At 61.3% G+C, this 23031-nt stretch overlaps 1 protein-coding gene across 1 annotated transcript; it reads right to left on the bottom strand.

Moving 5' to 3' along the window:
• Window positions 1-17: 17 nt before the first annotated feature.
• SPDEF (SAM pointed domain containing ETS transcription factor) lies at window positions 18-5753 on the bottom strand. The gene is made up of 5 exons (XM_052815880.1): window positions 5261-5753; window positions 4043-4240; window positions 3891-3938; window positions 3290-3430; window positions 18-3190 (listed from the first exon to the last, which is right to left on the bottom strand). Exons 1-5 carry the CDS (start codon window positions 5706-5708, stop codon window positions 3012-3014), a joined length of 1014 nt encoding a protein of 337 aa, XP_052671840.1. The 5' UTR covers window positions 5709-5753; the 3' UTR covers window positions 18-3011.
• Window positions 5754-23031: the final 17278 nt, after the last annotated feature.

The following is a 23031-nucleotide window of genomic DNA, read 5'->3' as shown; positions in this document are numbered from 1 at the left end:
CTTCGGGTCTGGGTCCTCGTTTGCCTCTGTGCGCCGGTCTCACCCCCCCGTGGAGGTGGCTGTTGGGGTTACGGACCCCCCTGCCCGGGGCGGGTGCTTGAGCCCCCCAACGCCCTGGGGAGCCACAGTCGCAGCCGTTGCACCCCCAAACTAGGGACGCCTCTACCCTGAGACTTTGGGGTGCAGTGGGATGGGGGGCTCGGCTGCATTGCTGGGGTCCTGGGGGACAAAGGGGCTGTGGGAGAGGGGGAGCAGCCACTGACTTTGGGGACCCCCATGCCAACCTGCCAGGCAAAGCCTTGTGAAGCCCATGGGGGGATTCAAGATAAAGCAGTTTTGGGGGCCATTCCCAGTGCCAGCAAAAGCAGCAGCCCCCAACCCAGTGCTCCCCAGTACCCTGGGCAGGGGCAGATGGGGAAATCCGGACGGGGCAAGTTGATGCTGGCAGAGGGAATAGAGCCCCCCGGCTGCCTACGAGCCTCAAAACCTTAGGAAAACCAACATGCAGGTCACTCACCCGTCTCCCTCCCCAGAGAGCTGGGGAAGCCCCAGGACAGGGCAGTGGCCGAGGGGTATGGGGCAGAGGGAGTGGGACCCTCCAGGGCATGGGGGGGGGGGGCACTCTCTGGGCTCCTGATGGAGAGGGGGCAGAGAAAAGGGATTTATTTCCCCTTATTTAAGGGCTGGAGCTGCAAGGGGTTTGGGGAGGAACCTGGCTGTGAGTCCCGCGGCGCTGGCTGCCCGTTCTGCTGCAGTGGGCATCTGCTGGGTCAGGTCCCCTCGTCCCTGGGGACACAGTGTCCCTGGGTGCCCCCTCCCCAGCTGGCAGGAGCTTTCCTCGCCATTTAACCCCCTTCCTGCCCACCTTCCCTGCAGGGACATGCAACCACCTGCCTTCACCCACCTCACCAAAGGACCTGTGAGAAGGACACAGGATTTGGGGCACCAGTATCCCCAGCCCATCCTCCTGGTGCTCCCCACGCTGGCTGCGGGAGCAGTGGTCGCACGCAGGAAATCAGAAGACACGTTTTGCTTTTTTTTTTTCCCACTTTTTTTTTTTTTCCCCTTTTCCAGAGGCCAAGGCAGTTTTCCTCCTTCCCCTGCTCCTCTCCTCCCTGCAGCCGCCCTCCAGCTGGGTTGCTTGCAAGGCTGGCCGAAGTGCATCTGCTCCTCTGCCATGTAAACAGTATGAAACAGGCAGAACAAAAAGAAAAAGGCAGGAGCCGTCACAGGCAGCTATTTTAAGTTAAAAACAGAAGACCAAGAACCAGGTGGTTTTTTCCTTTTAAACTCCCACAAAGCATCTCGTGGGTACACGGGCCCGTCTACCCTCATCATTTGAACCTAAACCACAACTTGCCGCCAGCAAAAACCAAAAAGCAAATAAACAAATAAAAAAATTATAATATAAAAGATCAACATTGCCAGGTAACTTAGACTCTTGTGAAATGTGCAGTTTAAGCAATCCCCAGTTTTCCGTCCCCATCCGGGCTCGGCGGGTTGCGTTTCGGATTTACGGTCCAGAGGAAAATGGCAAAGCTGCCATCTCCCTTTTCCCAAACTCAGGAATCAGGCAGTCCAAATAAAATCCAAATCAAGGGAAGAGCCCTGTGCCAGGGCCAAGGACCTGGGGGCTTCGGGGGGCTCTGGGTGTCCCCGTGCCCAAGGGTGGGGGACCCCCCACTCCTGCAGGGATGCCCCCGCGTGCACGGCCCCACGCCCACGTTTTCCAGCTGCTCCCTTTGCAAAACGCCCGTTTTCAGCCCCGAATCCCTGTGGAGGGGAGAAGCCGAGCATATCCCAGAGCGGGAAGCGGGGATGGGGATGCTCTTATCCCAAGGGAATGCCCATGGTACCCAGGGCACAGTTACCCCGCACCCAGCTCCCATGGCAGGCAGCATCCCTGGGTGCTGCGGTGCTGCCGGTGCCAGGCGGCTCCTGCACGGGTCGGGTCAGCGCAGACCCAGCCAAGGGCAGCTGCGGGTGCCCTTGTCCCTGCGGGTGCCGTTGTCCCTATGGGTGCCATTGTCCCCGCTCATGCCCGGGCTTTGTCCTCCCTGAACAATGGCCAGGGTGAAGCCACCCACAGCCAGCACCCAGGAGGGAGGGGAGGAAGGAGGGACGAGCCTAGCCGCCATCCCCCCTAAAATTCAGGCAGCCCCTTTCTTTGCAGCTGAGGGTTGAGGTGCGGCAAAGGGCAGAGCCCCCCCCGCCACGCTGCCCCCCACCCTGAACAGGGCTAAGGGCCAGGAGCTGCTTGTCGGGGTAAATCCAGGGCAGCCCTGCTGCAGGGCATAGGGTCACTCCCGATGGGCACTGGTCCCACAGCCGGGCCGGTGGTGGCATGGGGACAGGATCTGGGTGGAGGGGAGTGTGGCCGCGGTGGAGTCATGTCCCCCCCCCAAGCAGCCCTGGGGCATGATGCCATGGGGATGTTGAGGTCTCCTGCTGGGACGTGCCCTTGGCCCCTGTGTCCTGATGAAGCCCTGGGGCTGCGGGGTGAGAGGACAATGTGCTGGGGGGGGCAAGAGACCTGGGGGACGGGACTTCTGTGTCCCCCAGCTCCTCCCCTGGGTGACCCCAGCCACCATCCCACCTTCGATCCCTGCCAAAGGGCACCAAGGTTGTGGGGAGCCCTGCGACAGCCACAGTTTCATCTGCCTTTATCTCACCCCGATCAACCCCACGTCTCCTCCGCTGGCCCCAAATTCCATGCCCACCTTCCCCTGGAAGCGCTCGCAGGAGATGAGGGCTCTGCACGGTCCTTGCCCCGCACCAGGGCATGTTGGTGGCGGTCCCTTAGCTGGGGGCTCATCCCTCCCCTCCAAGGCTTGGAGTTGAGGGGGGGGGGTCCCCCGGTCCGTTGCCAGCAGGTCCTGGGTGGGGTGAGCCTCTCGGCACCCCAGCCGCCGTCCTTAGTGCTGGAAGATGGTTTCTGTGGCTGGGAGGCAGTGGGAGGTGGTGAAGGTCCCCTGTCCCTCCCAGGGCTCAGCCTGTCCCACCGCCACCGCTCAGACCGGGTGGACGAACTGGTAGACGAGGCGCTGGGAGATGTCGGGTTTTCGGATGATGCCTTTCTTGTAATACTGCCGGATGGAGCGGCTCAGCTTGTCGTAGTTCATGGCCGGGCGGTTCTTCCGAATGCCCCACAAACGGGCCACTTGCGCCGAGTCCTCGATCTTGAAGATGCCTGGGAGGGGAGCGGGGCAGGCATGGGGGGGTTACAGCCTCACCTGCCCCCCCCCAGCACCCACCCTGGGACCGCAGGAGCACCCACCCACCCACCTACCTTTCTCCTTGTTGAGCCAGCGGATGAAGCGACCGTAGTTGTGGGGTTTCAGCAGCAGCTCTTTGAGGAATTGCCAGAGGTGGATGGGTTGGCCGGCGCAGGACGAGTCCACCTCGCCGTCCGCCCAGCTGGCATCGCCTCCTGTCACGGGAAGGGATGGGGATGGGTGAGATGGGGGTGGGGAGAGACCTCTCTGCTTTGCACCGCTCCGGGGAGACCCGCATGAGTCCTCGTCCGGGAAATCCCGGCTCGATGCCTGTGGGTCTCTGGAACTCAGCCCAGGCACTGGCAGCGCCGCTTTCTCCTCCTCATCTTGGAGCAGGGAAAACAGCTCGGTCCTGCCCTTGTGCAGCCCCACGGGGATGCACGGGCTGCGGGACGGGGCCGGCGAGGGTCTCGCAGCCATTTCCCCTTTGCTGCACCTCACAGAGAGCCCAGGGGCTGCTCCGGGGCAGAGGGAGCGCAACCACACGGATGCTGCTGCATCAGCCGCTCCAGTGCACCAGATAATTGCAATTAAGCAGGGAGCCACCTCTCAAATACCCCGGACCTGTCTGAGGCAGAAGCGAGGCCAACGGAGCTGAGCCCGCGCAGAACTCACCGCAGTATCTCATATCTCCTGGGGCGGCTTTTTCCTTCATCCAGGCGGCTGGAAGGGAAGAGCAGGCGGTCAGAGGGGCACCTCCCGCTGCACAGCATCACCCACCCTCCCCAGCTCCCTCCCTCCCGGTCCCCAACAGATTTCCAGACTACCAGACTTCCAGATGTCGAGGTGGGCGTGCAGGATGTCGCCGCCGGCGGGTGAGCGCTGGCAGAACTGCTCCTCAGACATGGCACACAGGTCCTTTCCCGACAGCTCCTGGAAGGACTTCCCGATCTGCGGCAGCCGGTACTGGTGCTCCGTCCACAGGATCCACTTCTGCACGTTGCCGGGGCTCCAGTCCGCGGGGTCTGGAGGCAGAGGGTGAGCGTGGCTGGCGACAGCCCAGGCAAAGCCCGGGGAAACTCAGCTCACCCCACAGCAGCCCCGGGAACTGACCCCTCCTGCGCTGCTGCAGCATCACCCGCCAGCGTGGGAGCACCTAGCCTGCCCTGGTCCCCGGGGACAAGACTGTCTGTCCCCTTGCTACCTCCTTCGCTTTGGGAAGCCTCATCCAGCCTTTTGGAGCCCTGCTTGCTCCCTGCACCATCCCAGGTGACACCAAATGCTTTAAGGGAGCGGGTGGCAGAGCCTGCATAAACCGAAGCGCATCCCGAGACTGCTTGTGTCACGGCAGCGATGCCCTGAGGAGAATACCCCAGCGATGCCCAGTGGCAGCAATACCCCAGGGAACTCGATCCTGGGCTGTCCCGCTCCCCTTGCACCCAACCCCATGCCCAGCTCGGGTAACGCCAGCTGGCTCCAGGCTGTCCCCAACCCCACACGCTCATCTGCCCAGTCCTAATGTCCCAGGGAAAACAGGATAGAGAAAAGGATAATAAAAGTCCTGCTGTCTGCTCCTTGCTACCGCACACCCTCCCCAAAATGCGTGCAAGGCTGAAAGGCACCTTGATAACGCTGCCCTGGGAGGGAAAGGGACCCCCAGGTCAGGGCAGGGGACAGGCTCAGCGTCGGGGTCGCTGTGTCCCTGCACCTCTCTGGCCCTGTGGGACCAACTGGGTCACGTTAGCACGCCACATCCAGCACAGGGCTCTGGGTAAAGCTCTGCTGACCCCTGCCTCAGCTTAACTCCAAGCCGGCGAGGCCAGAGCGGTATTTTGCTGGCATCCCTGGGCATTAGCAAACAGCCCTGCCCAGGAGCGATGCCCGGGTGAGCCAGGCAGCGGCCGTGCTCCCCCAGCACCCGACTGCAAACCCCCGAGCTGCAGCATGGCTTTAGTCCCCTCACCAGCACATCCTTCCCTCGCTGCACCCCGCGGCGGAGCTGACCCTGCCCGCAGCCCCCCGGGGAGGGCTGTGGGAGCACCCACCTGCGGTGATGTTGAGGAGCTTGCAGGCCGTCTCGATGTCCTTCAGCACTTCGCCCACCACCATGCTCTGTACCTGCTCCAGCGAGTGCTCCTCCAGGTGCAGGCTGGCCTGCAGGTCCCCCTCGGCCCCCAGCCCCAAACCCTGGCTATCGATGATGGGACATTGCTCCGGCTCCTTCTGTGCCTCCCCTCGCCCCTCCTGGGCACCGCTTTGGGATGGTTCCCCCATGCCCTTGGTGGCCCAGGCGATGTCCTCCGAGTAGAGCATGTCAAAGTAGTGCAGGCAAAAAGCAGGCAGGGGCTGCTCAGGGGTGGCGGGGGGGCTGGGGCTATCCGGGCAGCCCCAGCTCCGGGTGTCGGGGTCCTGGGGGGGGGGCAGCAGGGTAGCGTCCGGCTGGGTGAGGCGGCCGTGGGGCAGAGCGGTCAGCCCGGGACTGGCGCTGCCCATCCCTCCGCTCAGCGCCGGGTCCAAACCTGCCGGGAGAGGAGAGGAGGAGAGGCTCACCCCAGCACCGATTCCTGCCTTCCCGCCCAGCAGCCAGGCACAAAGGGAGGAACTAAGCCTGTTAGAGGGGAAAAAAACCTCCAAAGAGACCCACAGTGCCCTGTGAGCACCAGGATGAATGCGGGTTCGGGGTCAGCCATGGGGCTGGGGGGGGCTGTCCTGATTTTGGGAGGACCAGCCGCAGTAGCCGGCAGGGAGAAGGAGCCTGGGGGGCAAGCAGGTCCCGACCACCGCGGGCTTTTAGGGTCTTCCCACGAATTGCACACCAGGTTGGCAACAGTTCAGTCCCAGCTGGTGCTGAACGCCCTTGCGGGGAGCAGCGGGGCACGCTGGAGGGGCTCCGAGGCACCTGCACAGGGCGGCCCGTGGGCACCAAAAGGTGCCTAAACCACACGGGCACGTTTCTGTGCATGGAAAACATCACCTGCTGCTTTCACCCGAGGATGCCCCAGCACAACAGCACCCAAACCTGGCTCGCCCAGGCCAGGGACCGAGCGCAGCACCCGGCTCTTGGCCGCTGCTGCCAACCCTCGGACGAGAACTTTCCTTTTACTCTCTTGCAAGAAAAACTACCTAAAATCAGCCCGTCCCCATCTGTCTACAGTATGCGGGGCATCCTGGAGGCCGTGGAAAAGAGGATGAGCCTGCTGAATTTCCATGGCAACACCAGGGAACGGCTCCATCCGTGGAGAAACCTCCCCAAAAGCCATTCTGAGGCTTTGGGAAGAGAAAGCTCCTGCCAGGGGGAGACGCTGGTGATGGGCACGACCAGGGCACTGCCAAGCTCCTTGCTTGCCTTCGGCATTACTTTTTACAAGACAAAAAAAAACAACCCACCCCAAATTGGTGATTTAAAAGCAGAAAAAGTAGCAGCTTTTGCAACGGAGCCTGCAATAAAAAAGGAGCGTGCAAAGCCTGAACCAACCCCGAACCCCCCTAAGGAAACCAGGCAGCCCCCAAAGGGGAACAGGAGACAGTGGCCAGGGAAAGAGGGTGCCCTGTTTGCTCTAAATCCCAGCTGGGGGGGGAAAAAAGGTTTAAAAAATGAAGGAGGAAAAGACACTATTGCGTTCCTCTGGGCAGAGCGCATCCCTTGAGCACGGGGAGCCGAGCAGCCGGCTGCTTAGCGTAGGAGGGACACTAGCGACCGAGCACCCAGGACGGCGTGTTACCATCCCTGCAGCTCTGCCATGCCAAATGCTGCTCGGCTCCATGCTGCTGGCCCCAGCTCTGCTCCTGGAGGCGTGGTGGGTCATTAAACTTCATTAATAGCTACGCACCGCAGCCCCGTTAACCAGAGCGGTACCGATGGGCAGCACTTGCCATGTCCTGCTCTCAGGGATGAGTTAAGGCAGTCGCTGAGTATTTTAATGCCCTCAGAAGTATGGTTTCTGAAACTCTGCATCACCTGCACCATGAGGAAGCTCTGCCCATCATTTCACCCTTGGAAAAGCCCAAAAAGCTTGGAAACACACCATGGAGGAACCACGGCCACCTTAACAGCATCCATGCCACCCTGACCTCATGGGGACCCAGGGAGGGGATGCGGGTTCAGGAGCTGGAGCCCACATCCCGGAGGGGTTTCGGTGGCACCGCAGCGAGGAAGAGGAGGGACAAGGGGTGCCCTCGCCACCGAGCTGCCCCCACCACCCAAACAGTTTCCCTGAGAGATGGCGCCGGCTTCCAAACCTCTCCTTGATTTGCTCTGGATTAAAAGAAGAGCTTTAGGAGATCAGCCCTAAATCCAGCCTCATGCTGCTCCCGGCACAAAAGGGAAGCGGTAACAGCTTGTGCAGCTCCAGCCCGCTGCACAGTGCCGGCCGCGGGGGTTTTCTGGGGAGGGGATGGGGGTCTCATCCCCAATGCCTCCGGGGTCGTGGTACATCCTCTGCCCATCCCACCTCCGCCGGGCTTCACTCCCGCAGCCATAAACTGGACACATGGAGGGCTGCGGAGCCATCCCTGGGCACACAATAGGATGGATGGCCCCATCCCTATCCCCATCCCGCCCCCCTCCTCCCAGCTGGGACCAGAAGGACCCGATCCCTTGGGCAAGTGGCCCCAAAAGCCTGAGCAATCACCCGCCAACCGGTGCTGTACTCTCAGGGCGGGGGCCTTTGTTTGACTTTCTCCCGCTTTGGCACGCAGGTGGCCGGGCTGGGTGGGGACCTGTTTGCTCTAAGAAGCTGCTTTGGGCAGCTATTTCCCTCTCCTCTCCCTTTTTGCATTTCCCTGGAAAAGGAGAGCTGGAGAGGCAGCCCCAGGTGCACCGAGATGCTCACGGGGAGCACTGACGTACATGGCACCCCAAAAACCTTTATGTTCCCCACCCAAGCTAAACAAGGCTGCACTGGTAATTGCATCAGCCCTGGCAAACGCTCCCTGGCTTGTTCACGCTGCTGGCGGTGAGCACAGTCCCGCTGCCTTGGGCTTTGCACCGGAGCTCGCCTGCGGCAAACCCACACCAACGCAGCCTCGTGCTCATCCCACCACTCCAGGCAAGAGGAGAAGCAATCGGGGAATCGGCTCTTGCAACACTTGAAACAGCTGCCACCGAGTTATAAAAGCCCAGCAGACCCCCGAGGTTTTGCCTCCGTGGGCACAGAGGGGCCAAGACGTGGTGCCAGCGGCTAGCAGCCCGTGGGGAGGCTCCGAGTGATAGCGGTGCCGTCCCTGGGGTGCCAGGCAGAGTGGGGTGCTGCCTGCAGGACACCCGTCCCAGCACCGGCACCCTCACTGAGCCCTCCCCACGCACGGGGGCTGCCTGCAACCCCGATACGGGCAGGCAAGGCTCCGGCGCAGAGCAGCGGAGGAGCAGATCCCAAAACGGGATGGAGCCATCGAGTCCCCCAAGTGTTTCTCCGTGCCCACAATAAAGGTCTGCCACTGGGGCACAGCCAGGAGGTACATGCCATCCCCGAGCCCAGAAGGATGAGTGACCCTCCATTGCTCCCCGGTGTTACCCAGGGATATGGAGGGGACCTCCCAACCAGCTGGGATGGGCACAAGGTGCCCCTGCTCCTTGCTCTCACCGGCACCACAGGGATGCTGTGGAAAAGGGCTGAGCTACCGGCACGAGGGCTCGTTCCCCACAGCAGCATGGAGCGGGGCGAGGAGGAAAAGGCAGCGGCTGCCACCGAAGGGTGCTGCAACAGCCCGGCCCCAAACGGTTCCAACAGCGGCTGAGAAAATGAACCCACACATTCCCTTTGAGCAAAAAAGTCCGGGGCGGCGGGGCTGGGACAGGGCTCCCTGTGCTCCCCAAGGCATGGGGCCAGTGGCAAGCCCCCGGTTTTGGGTGGTGCTGGGTCATGGCTCAGCTCCACAGGGTTGCAGGGACTCAGCCCCAACTGGAGCCTGGGGAAGCAGCGGATGCTGCTGCCGAGGGGGATGAGGATGGGGACAAGGACTTCCCGCATCACCCTGAGCTTTCCTGGCAAACGCAACCCACCATCGCTCAGGGTAGCAACATAGTCACCAGTGACGGTGGAGAGCTGGGATCAGCCCTTGGGAGCAAGAAAAAAAAAAAAAAGAAATCCACCCAACCACCACCCTCAAACAATAGGTCCGTTAATTAAAACTAAATCTGCAGTTAAACAGGTTGTGCTGGAGCATGGCTCGGGAAGCCCTGTGGGACCAGTGGAGGTTGGCCCGCTGCGGGAGGAGGTGCTGCCCACGGCACCCAGGATATCTCCCAAGTCCCTGGGTGCTTCCAAAAGCCCTTCCCGGGGAGCCAGGCTTGGGAATGGCTGGGGCGGTGGGCCAGGGCCAGGCTGCGGGGTCACCTCCAGCCCCCAGGCTGAGGATGGGGACAGGGACAGGGACAGGGATGGGGATGGGGATGCGCTGTGCTTTCTGGGGAGGAGCTGGAGACGTGCAGGATGCAGAGCTGTCCCAGACCGCCTGGAGAAATCCCACGGACAGTGGGATTTGTCTTTAACCGATCCTTTCAGCTTCGCCCACCCCACATGCCTCAGCAAGCCAGGACCCCAGGGGTGGTTGAGAATGGGGACTCCACAGACCCAGAAATCTTCTCTTTGCCCAAACACCCATCTGAGGCTGCGACCTGGGTGTTTTTTCCCTGTTTTCTAGTCTGACTCAGCACCTCTTGCCCCAGCCACCTCCCTGGGCTCAGCTCTCCACCTCGGTCCCCAAGGAGGGGCCAGCCCATGGCACGATGCACACCCGGAGGTCAACCGCACCGGGGCACAGAGAGCCGATGGAGCCTGTTGGCTCTGCCAGACGGCCGCTGGCCATGAGGAGAAACAAGCCATTTTATGGGGCCCAGATTAAGCAGGTGAAGGGACCTGGGGTCCCTGCACGAGCCGGGGCTGCACACCCGGGTGCTCAGAGGCTGCAGACAATTTGGGGTCCTGCCAGCACGTCCAACCCACCCCGCCAGCCTCACCGTGCCGGCCATGCCACGTCCCTCCCAGCTGCCAAAACCTGCCTGCCTGTGCCACACACCCCTTTTATCTCTGGAGGGAGGGAGGAGGGATTGGCCAAAATCTCCCCGCAGCCAGGGCAGGGGCTTGGGATGACACTCGGGGGGCTGGGGATGTGACAACCTGGGGGTCTGGCTCTGGTACCTGCATGGTGACGGGGTTGGGAGTTAGGGTTACGGTTAGGGTTAGGCAAGCCCAGGGCTCACGTTGGATGTACGCCCAGGAGGAATGAACCCATCCCAGGGGTCCTGGACCCCCAGCTCCCACCCCCCAGCCTTCTCCAACACCACCGAGGTCCCTCCGGCTCCTCCTGCCATTACCTGCATGGGTGCTGGTGCGGGGACCAAGCGTCCCCACAGGTCCCCACGCCCCAGGTCAGGCTGCCCTCTCCGTCGGCGCAGGGAAGCGAACAGCAGCAGGGGGGACAGGGACGGGCACAACCCACCAGTGGCCTGAGTGAAGCCCCAGTGCTCGGTGTCCCCCAGGTGAGCAGCAGAGCTTGGTGTTCCCCGTGCATGGCCAGGGAGCCCCTATTTATAGCAGCACCTTCCTCCCCCGCGAGCTCCCTGCCCATGAGAAAGCCCGTATTGTGGGGGATTTGGCAGCCAAGCGACGTTTGTGTTTCACTAACCGAGCAGAACCATAGAAATCAAACCTAGAGCCAATGTGCCTCTAGCACTGACAAAAAAAAATACCTAGCAGAAAAGCAGAGCAGCGCTGAGACCGTGCAGGTCTGGTAAAGGGGTTCAAAATGCTCTATAGAGACACCCCTGAGCTGGCAGCTCCTCGACGGCTGCCCAGGACCTGGGATGCTCTGTAAAGGGCCCCAGCTGCTTATCGGTCACACAGTGCCCCAAAGCACATCATCCCCTGCCTCCCACCGGGCACGGGGGGTTGCGAGACCCTCCGTGTCCCTGCTGGTACCGGGTGGGCTCACAAGGAATCGTCCCCAGGAGCCCTGATTCCCTTCCCACCCTCCTCGCCTGCGCAGGAAGCGGTTGCGAAGACACAAAGTTGGCAAATCCCGTTTTATTTCGGGTGACATCATCCCGAGAAGTGCCAGGACCCTTGCGCCGGGGGACAACCTGTCCCTGTTTAGCACCTGGAGGTGCGAGGAGCCGTGGGACGGGATGCTCACGTGGGAGGGCATCGTGTCTGCCCCGAATCGGCGCTGAAAGGGCTATAGGAGCCCCAGGAGGGAGGGAAGGTGGGTGCTGGTGGGTGCTGGTGGGTGCTGGTGGAGCGTCGGGCAGCCGGGGAGGGTCGCGGCAGCAGCGTGGGGCTTACCTCGAGGGTGTGTGGGTGGCTCAGAAGCCACATGGGTCCCAGCGGAGGGTGGGAAGAGCCATCCCCGTGGTGCTCGGCACGGCGGCCAGGGTGGGCATGGCCCGAAGCGGGGTGCCCCGGCACCGGCAGGGAGGGTGGTCAGCGGCACCCTGCCCGGCTCAACGCCGGCCCGGCGGCGGCAGGGCGGCCGGGCTGAGCCGCATCAGCTCTCGGCGGGCACCGGCAGGATGGGGACAGGGACCGGGACGGGGATGACGATGGGGAACCCCGAGCGGCTCCGAGAGCGGCGGAGGGATGAAGCCAGCCAGCGGCTGCGCCGAGGTACGCGAGGGGAAGCCGGCAGCCAGTGCAAGGCGCTCAGCGAATGCCTCCTTTGCCCATTATATCTAATTCCTTCCTTATTTACCTGAACAAACAAGCTGGCTGCTTACCTCAGCTGGAGGTGTTTGAATAGCCCAAGCCGGGGTTAACCCTTGACGGGTGCGTCAAGGCACCGGGCTCAGACCCAACCGGGCCCTGGGAGGGGAGTGGGACAAATCCGGGCACCGTTAACCCCTTCCCATCCTCATCTGGGACACCCACCCAAGAGATGGGGACACCGCAGGGGGCGAGACCGAAGGCTCCTCTTGGAGCCAGACCCTGCAGCACAGAGCCCTGTTGGATGCATGAGAGTCCCTGGCCGGACCCTGCAGCACGACATCGCTGCCCCAGTGCTGGTTGGGCCGTTTTGGGGCCAGGAGCATCCCCAACCGATAGCCCAGGAGCATCCCCTACGCAAGTGCTGCGGCCACGAGGGGTTTGCGACGGAGACCGCGAGCGAGGATGCTCGGGGTCGTCAGGGACAAACGGAGCCCCTCACACCAACCAAACCATCCTTCACACCAGGGATACGGCACCGTCACCTCCCCGAGGGTCCGCATTGCTGCTGCCTGCGGGCAGGACGGGGCACCGGGGGCACGGCAGGAACGTGCAGCGCTCTGGGCCTGGGTTGTCTCCACCGGCATAAGCAGGAAAAAGCTGTTTTGACCGAGGTAGACACCGACTTGGTATTTACTGTCTTTTTTTAACACGTGAAGAACGCAGGGCAGTTCAGGCGGTTCTCCCACGCACGTAGCGTTGCTGAAACCAAACTCCCCCGTGCCCTAAAAAACCCACGTCAGACAAAACCCTGGCCACAAACACCCGCGGTGCAACCCAGGTCGGACCCACGTCACCGTGGCCGTCACACCTGGGCTTTGCATCCCCAGCCCGTGGAAAGTGCCACGGCAGAGCCAGCATCCCTCGGCCACCCTGACCCCAGGGCCGGTGCACAGCGGCACAGCCGATAAGCCATCCGTCGGAACTGTTTGCCGGGAGGAAAACAAAACCCCATAGGAAGGCAACCCCTGCATTACGGCTTCCCCGGCCTGCCCGGCGCGTTGGCAAAGGGCTTCGTCTTGCTATCGCCAGCGCCAGGAGTTTCTGCCTCCCTTGCGAAATGCCTCAATGTTATCTTATCGGCGGGGAAAATGCTCCCCACAGATTAGGGCTCCTGCCGTCTGAGGGGAGCTTTTCTCCCCCATTTTGGTAAACATGGCCAGGCCCGGATCACGCGGCGGCAGGTGGGGGGAGACGTGGGCTGGGGAGGACACGGGGGGCGAGCGGCTGCGGTGGGGAAGCCACCAGCCCCTGGCCGGGCTTTGCTGTGGGGTGGGCACAACGGGATGGGGATGGGGCACAGCCAGGAGGGGGGTCCTGGCCACCCAGTGCCTCCCCCCCAGTGCTGCCAGCTCATGGCAGCCACAGCACAGCCCCCGGCACCGCTCGGAGCATCTCCTCTCTGCTTCGGGCAAGGCATCACGTGCATGACCCAGCACTGCTGCCCCACAGCAGCAGGCCTGATCCTGCACCCCTCAAAGCCCATTGCAAAGCTCCAGAGAGCTGCAGCAGGTCAGGCTGTCAGGGTGCAGCCCCCCCCCAGCTTGCTCTTGCCTGTTTTTAACCTACAATGCCGGGTCCCAGCCAGAGCCACCGTGGGAAGCCGGGAGCAGCGGGCCCTGTGCCGGGGCTCTGCCCGGCTCAGGGGCTGGTGTACAGCACCCAAACCTGCTCCCACCCCAGCATCCCCCCACAGGAACCAGGAGCATCCCAGCACAGCCCCAGAGCAGAGGCTGTAGCCCTCCGAGCACAGACACCTTTTTCATAGCAGAGAAATGCAGACATAGCAACTGCGGAAACTTAAGACACAGAGTAAAACCATGCATGAGCTCTACGCCCATGCACACACAAGCCATGCTGGCAAATCACTGCGGCTATCCCGCACCTTCCTGCGGCAGCTCCACGCTGCTGCCCCGCGACCGGGCTGCCGGCTCGGGGGAAAGTTTGCCGAGCACGTTACGGTTTGCACGGGTTGTGCAAGCTGGATTTGCACCTTCTCGCTTTGACATCACCTGCAGGTCTCCCTGGTTTATTAGGTTTAATTACTACTTGCTACCAAAGCAAACATCAAAACAGTGCACCCGAAGGAGCGGGAACAAAGTGGAGGAAAGCGCAATCGGGGACACCGGGCGAGGGCAGGATGGCACCAGGCAGAGGGGATGTGCTGGCAGTGCCCAGTGCTGGGTCCCTGCTCCAGAGCATCCCAGACGTGGGTCATCCCGGTCTGTCTGGAAACCTGTCGCCCAACTCACATCTGGGTCTGAAAAAACTTTCCCTGCTCCTCTTATCGGTAGCACCGGAGATTTCGATAAGCAAAAGAGATTAAAGGGAAAAACATTTGCTTTGCTGTGCTCAGGGAGAGCTGGCCAGCAAGACGCAGAGCTGTGAAAACAGGCAAAAGGCCCCAGAATGAGATCTCTGCTTTCGTCCCCAAAGCAGGTTTGGTGGCTGCAGCCGCCCAGCGTCACCGGCCATGCCGTGTTCTGGCTGCCGCCTTTCGCAATCCGCGGTTCGACACAGCTCTGCTTGCATATGCAAACCAGGAAAAGAGGTTGCAACACCTGAGGAACAACAAAAAAGGGGAAATAAAGTCTGGCTTTTCTGCCCCATGCGCGCAGTTTTTAATGCTTTTTCCTTGTCCTCCCTGTCAACCCATCGGCTCCAATTCCAGTGCCTTTTGCCACAGCTGAAACTTCAACGCTTGGGAACGCGGCCGGAGGGGAGGGATGGAGAAACGACTCATGAATCAGCCTGGAAGAATCTCTCTGCCCACCTGCCTGCAGCTAATCTCTGGCTCCATCACAAGAATAATAGATAAGCAGCCATGTAATATATAATAAAACTATTGAACGTACTTGATGTCATTGAAAAAAACACAGAGGCCATTGAGCCCGATTTGTCCCCGAGCTGAGCGGTGTTTCCTGGTCTCCCGCAGCAGCGAGGTTTCCTCTGCTTCAGCTCCTGTGCAGCGTTTGGGGACAGCGGTGGTCCCCATGCAAAGCAAACCCGCAAGCTTGGGTCCCTCTGAGAGGCCTCATCCTGCATCCCGTGTCTGTGCCTTTGGGCGATGCTCAGAGAGGAGATGAATCCCCACTCCCAGGCTGCAGGATGAGCGCTCTCAGGCTTTTCTGAGAGAGGAGACTGGAAATGGTTTGAAATGCCTTTAAAGCAGTCCCTGGCTCAGTCCTGCTCTGCAGGTGCAAACCCACAGGAGCCACGTCTGCAGTGATCAGCACCTCAGCCCACACCAGCCCCAAATCTGGAGGGCGTTTTCGTCCTGAGATGCACGCCGTGGCTCCAGGCTGGCAGTGTGACGAGGAGGGATGCTCCCAGGCTGCCACCGGACCGAGCATCCTTTGGGCTTCCACCTCCCCAGCACCCTGGTACCCAGCGGGGCTCTGGGTGCAGGGGGATGCTCCCAGTGCTGGGCTGAGACCAAGGCAGAAACCAGTCTCCAAATTAACCAGTAACCATCAGGAAAAGCAGCAGGACGTAAGGAATCCCTGCTGAGGGTGAGGGATAGCCCTGAGATCCTGGGGCTGAAGCCACCACGCAGGAGGAAGGTTCCAGTGGAAGCGGTGGCTGCTCACTCTCCTCCTGCCGCCTGTAATCTTAATTGCTCTTTGCTGGCTGTTTGCTAACAGCAATTCGTTTCCTCCCAGCCTGCACCGAGAGGGTTTATCGCCCTCATTCATGTGTTATTTCAAGCTAACGCATGTATGGAAGGTCAGAGCCTGAAGTGCTCCCTGCGATCCTAGAAAGAGTCTCGATAGTAGGAGCGGAGCAGGGAGAAGCAGGCAGAGGGCCTGGGAGCCAGCAGGCCGCAGACACGTCTCGCCCACTGCCTGCCAGCTCCTCTTTCCCCAAAAAGGGCAGCGGGCTTGGCAGAAGGTGGGAATACTGGCCATATTTTCCATGCCAGCTCCCGTCTGCTTTGCAGTCCCGACTCAGTGCCCACCCTGGGAGAGATCCCCTTGCTTCTGCACAGCTCACCGGTCGAACTGTCTGTCCCGCTCTCCAGAAAGATGCTCCGGGCAGGCTGTTTTTTGCAGATGAGCTTTAGAGATGCTCTGGTGAGAGGTGCCGGTGCAAAGCAGCATCCTCTGGTCACAGTTCCTGCAGCCAGCGTGTCTGCACAGCGTCCCCGTGCCACCAAACTGGAGCAAACAGCAGGAAGCACAACGTTGGCATCCAGCTGAGCTGTTGCTCGTGTTGCCCTGGGATTCCCCCAAAAATCACCCTGCAAGGGGTACAAACAGCTGCCACCATGGGGAAACGGAGCGAGGCGCCGGCTCAGGCACCCACCGGGACTGGGTGCTCCTGGTGTCCCGCTGCAAAGCGGGGCCGAGCACACCCTCCCGAGCTGGGGATGGGCCAAGGTTTCCTCTACCCTTGGAGGGGACCTGGGAGGGGAAAAGAGCTTTGCAGCAAAGCTGCAACCCCCGAGTTAACCAAGGTGCCAGAGACCGCAAGAGAAAGAGCTCACAGGTGTGCACGGAGGAGCCAGCATGCTTTTTATTTGTGCAATGACCCTGTGCGGATCTACCAGGGAGTATCTGCAGAGCTCTTGAACCACTAAGATTGCTCCCAAGCAAAGACCAACTGAATCTCCTTAAATTCCTCCTCACCCCAGTCAAATACACCCATTTCCCAAGCAGTCCCAGGTCCGAGCAGGGCCGCTCCTCTTTATTACCTCCCCAGGCCACCTTTGCCGGGCTTCCCCATCTCCCAGATGCTGCCATAAACCCTATTTATGGGGAACGTGCGTATGCTCGAGGCAAACAGCCACGGTTATTGCTGCTGGCACCTGCCTGCGTGGCCCACCCTGATAAAAGAGCCGGGGCTCCCGGCCGCTGCGCCGGTGCTCGGTCCCTGCTGCACGAGGCAGCTCCCAGTGTTGCAGGAGAGTTAATAGCCCCACAACCCAAACAGTGTCACCTGCATTTCAGGGCAGCCCTTGAGGATGCCAGTGGGGGGTATTGGAGAACCCAGCTCCATCCAGGGGTGCAGGGGTGGGTGTCTGCTCTGCATTGGTGGCATGGGAAGTCCCAGAGCCATCCCTTGGCTGAGCACGGAGGTGTCGGTGCTCGCCTGGCCCCAGGCAAAGGTTCCTTCGCACCCCGAGGCGGCAGGAGGTGCTGAGGTTTGGCTCTGGGGTGCCACAGCCCCACTTCTTCACTCCGGCCATGCCTGGGAGGGAAGGACAAGCAGGTGGGGGATGAAGACACCAGGGTGATGCCAGCACGACCCTGGCCTCCCACCCTGAGCCCAGCCCCTTGGACCACCAGCTCCCCACCCAAACACACCACCCTGCCTCCCCCGCCTGCTCCCAGCACCCTTCCCACACCACCAGTTCCCCATTCCCCCCTCCAAGCACCCCATGGGGACGGTTCTTCCATGCCAGGCTGCCAGTGCAAGCCTGGGGTGACACAGGCAGGGAGGTTGCAGGGTGCCCGACCGGGCTGGGAGCAGCGGGATCCACCGGCATGTTTGCTGTTCCCTGCTCAAAGCCCTGCTCTTTTCTTCCTCCGGTCACATTAAACTCCTGCTTTTGTCTCTCAGGATTAAAAGCCTGGAAATGGCTGCGGGTCACCCAGCGGTGCCAGGAAGAGAGGGCTCAGGGTAGCGTGGGTGCGCCCAGCTCGGCAGCAGGGTGAAGCCTGGCAGAGGGAAGATGAGGAAAGGTCACGGCCCCCCCCTGCACTGTCACCGATGATTTGGGGTGCAGAGGGGGGAAATTCACATAGGGGGATGTCTCCCGGTCTGGGCTCTCTATGCACTGTCCCCGCAGCTGCTGCATCAGCATGCAAGCCCCAAATCCCATCCGGGATGAGAGAACCCCCCCCAAATAACCCCCACGAGCACCGTACCCCCGTTTCCTCACTGTCACCTGCTCATCCCACTGGTGTGGCTGGGTGGCGGGGCCAGCACCCCCTCCCCGTGCCGTGGGCTCGGGGCTGTTTGGTGGCGGCGGTTCCCAGGCACGCACAGGCAGCCAGGTGAGACGGACAGGGCCCCGTGCCAGCAGACGGGATGTTGTCTTTTCACACAGCACCGGTGCGGGGCCAAGCGGCAGCGAAACCCTTGGCGGCTTTGTTTCCCACACTGGTTGCCATTAAGAAATGCAAATTCATTCTTCTGCTGCTGCTGCTGTTTCTCCCCGCATGCAAAATGATCCTCGGGCATAACGGCCCCATGGAGTGGCAGCCCCCGGAGAGCGTGGGAGCTGCTGGGGCAGGGAAACACCTCCCGGGTGGGAGCAAGCAGCATGAGCAGCTCCAATGGTCTCAAAGCCAAGGAGGGCTAGGGCAGTACGCAATGCCCCGGAGAGCAGGAGAGGCTCTTGGCTGCGGTTTCTCCTTCGGTCCTGCACTATCCGTCCCAGGAGAGCCTGCAGGAGGTTTTGCCCCAGGGGGGAAATCCCTAAAAATAACCCTAAAACCCACACTCAGCCCTGTCTCAGCACAAAGTAGGAGTTGGCAGGATGGAGAAGGGAAGGCAGGGGGTCAGCAGGGACCAGAGCCACCCCCCCGCTCCTGTCACTCTTGGGCAGCTTTTGCCCTTTGGGATCAGAAAGCCCCAACCCCGCTGAGCCTGGTTTGAAGCTCCCAGGGGCGCAGAGGGGACGACGACTCCTCTGTGCCCCCCACATACAGAGGGCAGGGACCCCACGAGGGATGAGGCTGCTCCATGTCCCGCAGCATCACGCGGAGCCGTGGGTCTGGGGCAAAGGTACTGCACTCCCCATCACCCAGCGGGGACAGGTTTTTACATTTTTACATGCAGGGCTGGAGGAAGGCCGGGGATGAAGACAGCATTGAGCTGTGGCAGAACGAGCTGTGACTCAGCAGTGAGTCACCCGGCTTCGAAGGAAACGTGTCGTTCCCGGTGAGCATCGCCCAGGTCAGGCACCCTTGTCCTGGGGGCTCAGCAAGGAGCCAGGACCTGGGGGCTAAGGGAGGCAAAAAAGGGGTGCAGGAGTGCAGCAGGACCCCAAATGAGGTCCTGTGCTTGGGGACAAGGAGTGGCAGCAGTGTGTCTTGCCTTCACCCCCTCCCCAGGCACTGGGCTGACCTCAAAGCTTGGAACAATTTGCTTTTCCTTGGCAAACACAAGTTCCTGGGGGCAGTTCATGGGCATTCTCGACCTCGTCAGCCTCCCCAACACCGCGACGAGCCTCAGTTCCCAGAGCCTGGCTTGGGGAGAATGAAACTGTGACTGATAGTGGAAGATGGACAGGGGAGGCACAGAGCTCTCGGCAGACCCGGGCCGTCGGCAGACGCCAAAGCCCCATCGGAGACAGACAGCATTCCTCGGTGGCATCCCTGGTTTCACAGGGATGGTTTCACAGGATGGGATATTAAAGCAGAAGCGATTAATGCTCTGCAAGGGAGCAGAGAGCTGGAGCCAGGCTCCAGCCCCGGTGCGGGACGTGACCCGAAAGGGCTCCGCTTTCCCCTTGAAGGGCTGCCCCAGCCCCAAGCCTGGCTCTCCCCATGCTGGTGCTGGCTCGGGGCACCGGCAGAGCGAGGATGTCGCTTCTCTCCTCAGTGGTGGATTTTGAGGGCAGCAAAATGTTTGTTCTGTCAACACATGCCTAATCCCCAACCAAAAGCCGATGAAAAAAAGCCATGGAGGAGGAAGGATGGGAATAAGCTGCCCTTTGAAACAGCCCCGGTGGTGACAGCCGCAGCCCCGAAGGGAGGGATGGCATCTCTGGGGTGTGCGGTGCCGGTGCAGCTGGGGAGATGAGGGGAATGGGGATCCCCCACCGGCACCCTGGTCCCTGTGGGTGCCCTGCTGCCCCAGCACCCTGCAATGGGGCAAGGCAGGGGGAATGGCTCTCCCCATTAGATTAAGCATTAAAGCAGCTGCAGCCTGGCCCTGCCACAAATCAATGCACCTTCTTAAACCTGAGCAGGACCCTGAGCACCATGTAGGAGGTGCAGGAAACACATCCTTGCTCTGAAGCGATTGCCTGGCATCAGCAGCAAGTGAAGGTTTCTTTCTCCCTTTAACCAACCTGAAGCCAGCAGGTGCAGGCAACAGACCACAGCGTCCATGCAGCAAACCTCCCGCCTGGGACATCCCTGTCCCATGTCCCCGCTGACCCAACGCTTAGCTGTGACACCATGAGCCCATCATGAACGGGCTCACCTGAGGATTGGCATTTCCAGATGACCCATCAAACCTTTTTCCTGGTGGGATGAAACAAAACTTTGCCATGGCAAGGCTTGTTTCCAGGTTGGCTGGGGCTGCAGGCTGAGCAAGCAGCACCTTCACCTCGCTGCCCACCTTGGGGCAGCTTCTCCAGCCCAGCCCAGCCCAGCCCGGCCACCAACCCTGGCCAGCACCAGCCATGAGATCCAGCCCCTGCAGGGACCCGCTCCCAGCACTCGACGGCATCAACCCTGCACCCTTCACCCATCCACACACACACGCAAAAAAAAAAAAGTACATTTAGCAGTTTCCATTTGTTTGCTCTTTAAATAATTGTTTCCTTATCGCTATTTATTTAGATCCTTTTAAAATTCTGACAAACCTGCTTCTCAGGCACTGTCACCCGCTTCCTCCCAGCTTGCTCCCTGCGGGCAAGGCAGAGCGGCCAGGCTCGTCCCGGGAGGAGGGTCCCCTGCTTGGGGAGGTACGTGCGGAGCCTCGAGCCCCCGCTCACCCCCTCCTTTCCGAGATGGGCAAACGGGGATGCTCCAAAGCTGTGGTTTGGGGAGCTCGTCCTCCCCCCCCCATCCCACCACGGACCACAGCAGCAGACACAGATGCTTTGGGGCTGCTGCTAAGTCCTGCCAAGCTCAGGGGAGCAGCGGGGGGTATGCTAGCAAGGGGGTCGGGAAGGAAGATGACATTACACATTCACTGCCCACCACGGAGAGGTCTGAGCCACTGCACGAGGCGTTCACCGGGGACCAGAGGGAGCAAGGATGAGCCCAGCACTGCCCAAGGCCCCTTCTCCCACCCAACCTCCGCTTGCTGCCTGTGGTGCCCCGGGGCAGGTAAAGCAATGGGTGCTTGCCCAGGTAGCCAGAAAGGCAGCGGCAGCAGCTGGCCACGATTGCGCAACACTCCATGCAAAGTGCAGCCAAGCACCGCTCTCGGCTATTAACAGCATGAATTAGAGGAACACCCAGAGCTGCTGGAGGTGAAGGTGGGACGGGTTCAAGTGTCCCACAAGCATGAACAGGGGACATCCCTGCAGCCTCCCTGGGGAGAGAGACCCTCTCTGCTGTCAGACTCGGGAGTGTTGGTCCACGGGCAGCTCTCACTGTCACCTACTCAAGAGGTTCAACGTCCTGCCAGGCTCGGCTGGGGCATGAGGGGCTCGTCCCCAGGGTCACCTCCTGGGGTCCCATCCAACACCACCCTGGGGTTTTGGGCTTCGCCACCACAGGCTCACGTCACAGCCCAGCCTGCAGCTGTCAGAATTAATTGAGGAAACCCAGCCATGGTAAACAACAAGGAGGGAAAACAGGGTAGATTAGATAACGAGGAATGTGGGGTTCTTGCTGTATTTTCACCCTGGATGGCAAGCCTCGCCTGCTTGCTCCGGCACAGACCCTGCCAAGCCTGGGCTGCTCCTCGCCAGCGGTGCAGGGAGCTCAGCTCCAGGAGAGACAGAAATCCACCTTCTGCAGGATGGCTCTCCTAAAAAGGGGTCTGGCTTACCCCAGACCTGAGGTTTGGGTCTCCTGTCCCTCCTTCCCACAGAGCCATGCATTGCCCTGGGGCAGGCAGCAAGAGGAGAGCACGGTCCCCCACTCCCCATCGCTGCCGGAGGGGACACCGGGGTAGGTGGGAGCGACCGCTACAAGGGGACACGGGGGGACAGGACCTGCTGCTTCATCCTGGTGGAGAGAGAGGCAGGGCAGGGTCCTGGCCAGCAGAATTACTGTCCCCACCGCACCGAAACAGGCACAGGGTCCCGACAAAGGGGAAACTCCCAGCCCTTCCCGGCTGGCCGCATCCGAGCCTCCCTGTCAGAGCGACGTTTGGCTCCAGGTTGTGTTACCCAGACCCTCTTTGTTCCCCAGCAGCACATCACCCTCCAAACTTGGACACACCATGGACCCACTGGCATTCAGACACCTTCCTCATCCCCACTGAGAGGACATCTCTGCCTTTAGGGCATCTCAGCCCTGTGGAGGTCCTGCCCGTGCTGTCCCTGCCCAACACACGCTCCTGCCCCGCTCAGCAGCATCACCCCAGCCCCGGAGTGGCAGTGACAGGCCGGGTGACAACGTGCCACCCCACTGCCTAATGGGACCAGTGCGGACCACACATCCCACGCACCCAGAAACGTGCAACCCCCTCCCCAGCCCGGCACTGCGCTCGGTGCAGAATGGCAGCCGCTCTCCAAGTGCGTGGGGACACGGCTCACGCCTGGCCGGCCACTGTCACCAGCAGGTCCCAAAGCCTGGAAAAGCCACGTCCAACAGCTCTGGAGGGTTTTGCAAACGAGGAACAACCTCAGCTCCCTCTGGTGGCACCTGCTTCAGGCCAGGCCCTTCCCCAGCAAACCCTGGTTATAAATAACATTTCCAAGCGTGTTCCCGCAGCTCTCCCTGCCCGCAGGACGTGGTGCCAACCACCCAGCCCAAAGCTGCTCCCCAACTCCTGCCACACACCGCAACCAAGCACAAGCAGCCTGGTAAGCAGAAGGACACACAGCCCATCTGTCCAGCCTGCTCAGGGTATTTATTCCTGTCTCACAGGTGAGGAAAACTGCTTGGCGAGGGTCAGCTGAGGCAGCAGGGATGAGCCACAGTCCTGGGGAGCAAAGACAAGATGCCCATGAGCTCTTTCTGGGATTAAATGAGTCCTGTGGGACAGTGGATGGTCCCACAGCTGGAGAGCTGGATGGGGACTCGGGACCTCCTGCCTCAGCCTCTCTCACCTATAAAACGCAGCGAGCGCTGACCTCGCTGGGAACAGACCCGGGAACGAAGCGGCCCAACCTCCCAGCCAGGCACCTTTCACCAGCTGCAGGGTAAAGCATCCCCGGCCATCACCATCCCACCGGCAACGCACGTCATCGCCCGTGCTTTAGTGGGGCGGAGGGGAAAGCGCACGGGCACGACGCTCAGCCCCTACAACGGTCGTGC

This window comes from Harpia harpyja, chromosome 19 (genome assembly GCF_026419915.1).
Source record: "Harpia harpyja isolate bHarHar1 chromosome 19, bHarHar1 primary haplotype, whole genome shotgun sequence".
NCBI lineage: Eukaryota > Metazoa > Chordata > Aves > Accipitriformes > Accipitridae > Harpia > Harpia harpyja.
Note: the sequence above shows the minus strand (reverse complement) of the source record. Positions and strands in the feature narration are given on the sequence as shown.

Bases quoted from the DNA above. Each gene is read 5' to 3' on its own strand.
- SPDEF (XM_052815880.1), bottom strand. From the start codon at position 5,708: ATGGGCAGCGCCAGTCCCGGGCTGACCGCTCTGCCCCACGGCCGCCTC. The intron at 3,939-4,042 runs GTAGTCTGGAAA...CTTCCCTTCCAG, and splicing joins CCTCGACATCTGGAAGTCTG to CCGCCTGGATGAAGGAAAAA. The intron at 3,431-3,890 runs GTGAGTTCTGCG...TTCCCGTGACAG, and splicing joins AGGAGATATGAGATACTGCG to GAGGCGATGCCAGCTGGGCG.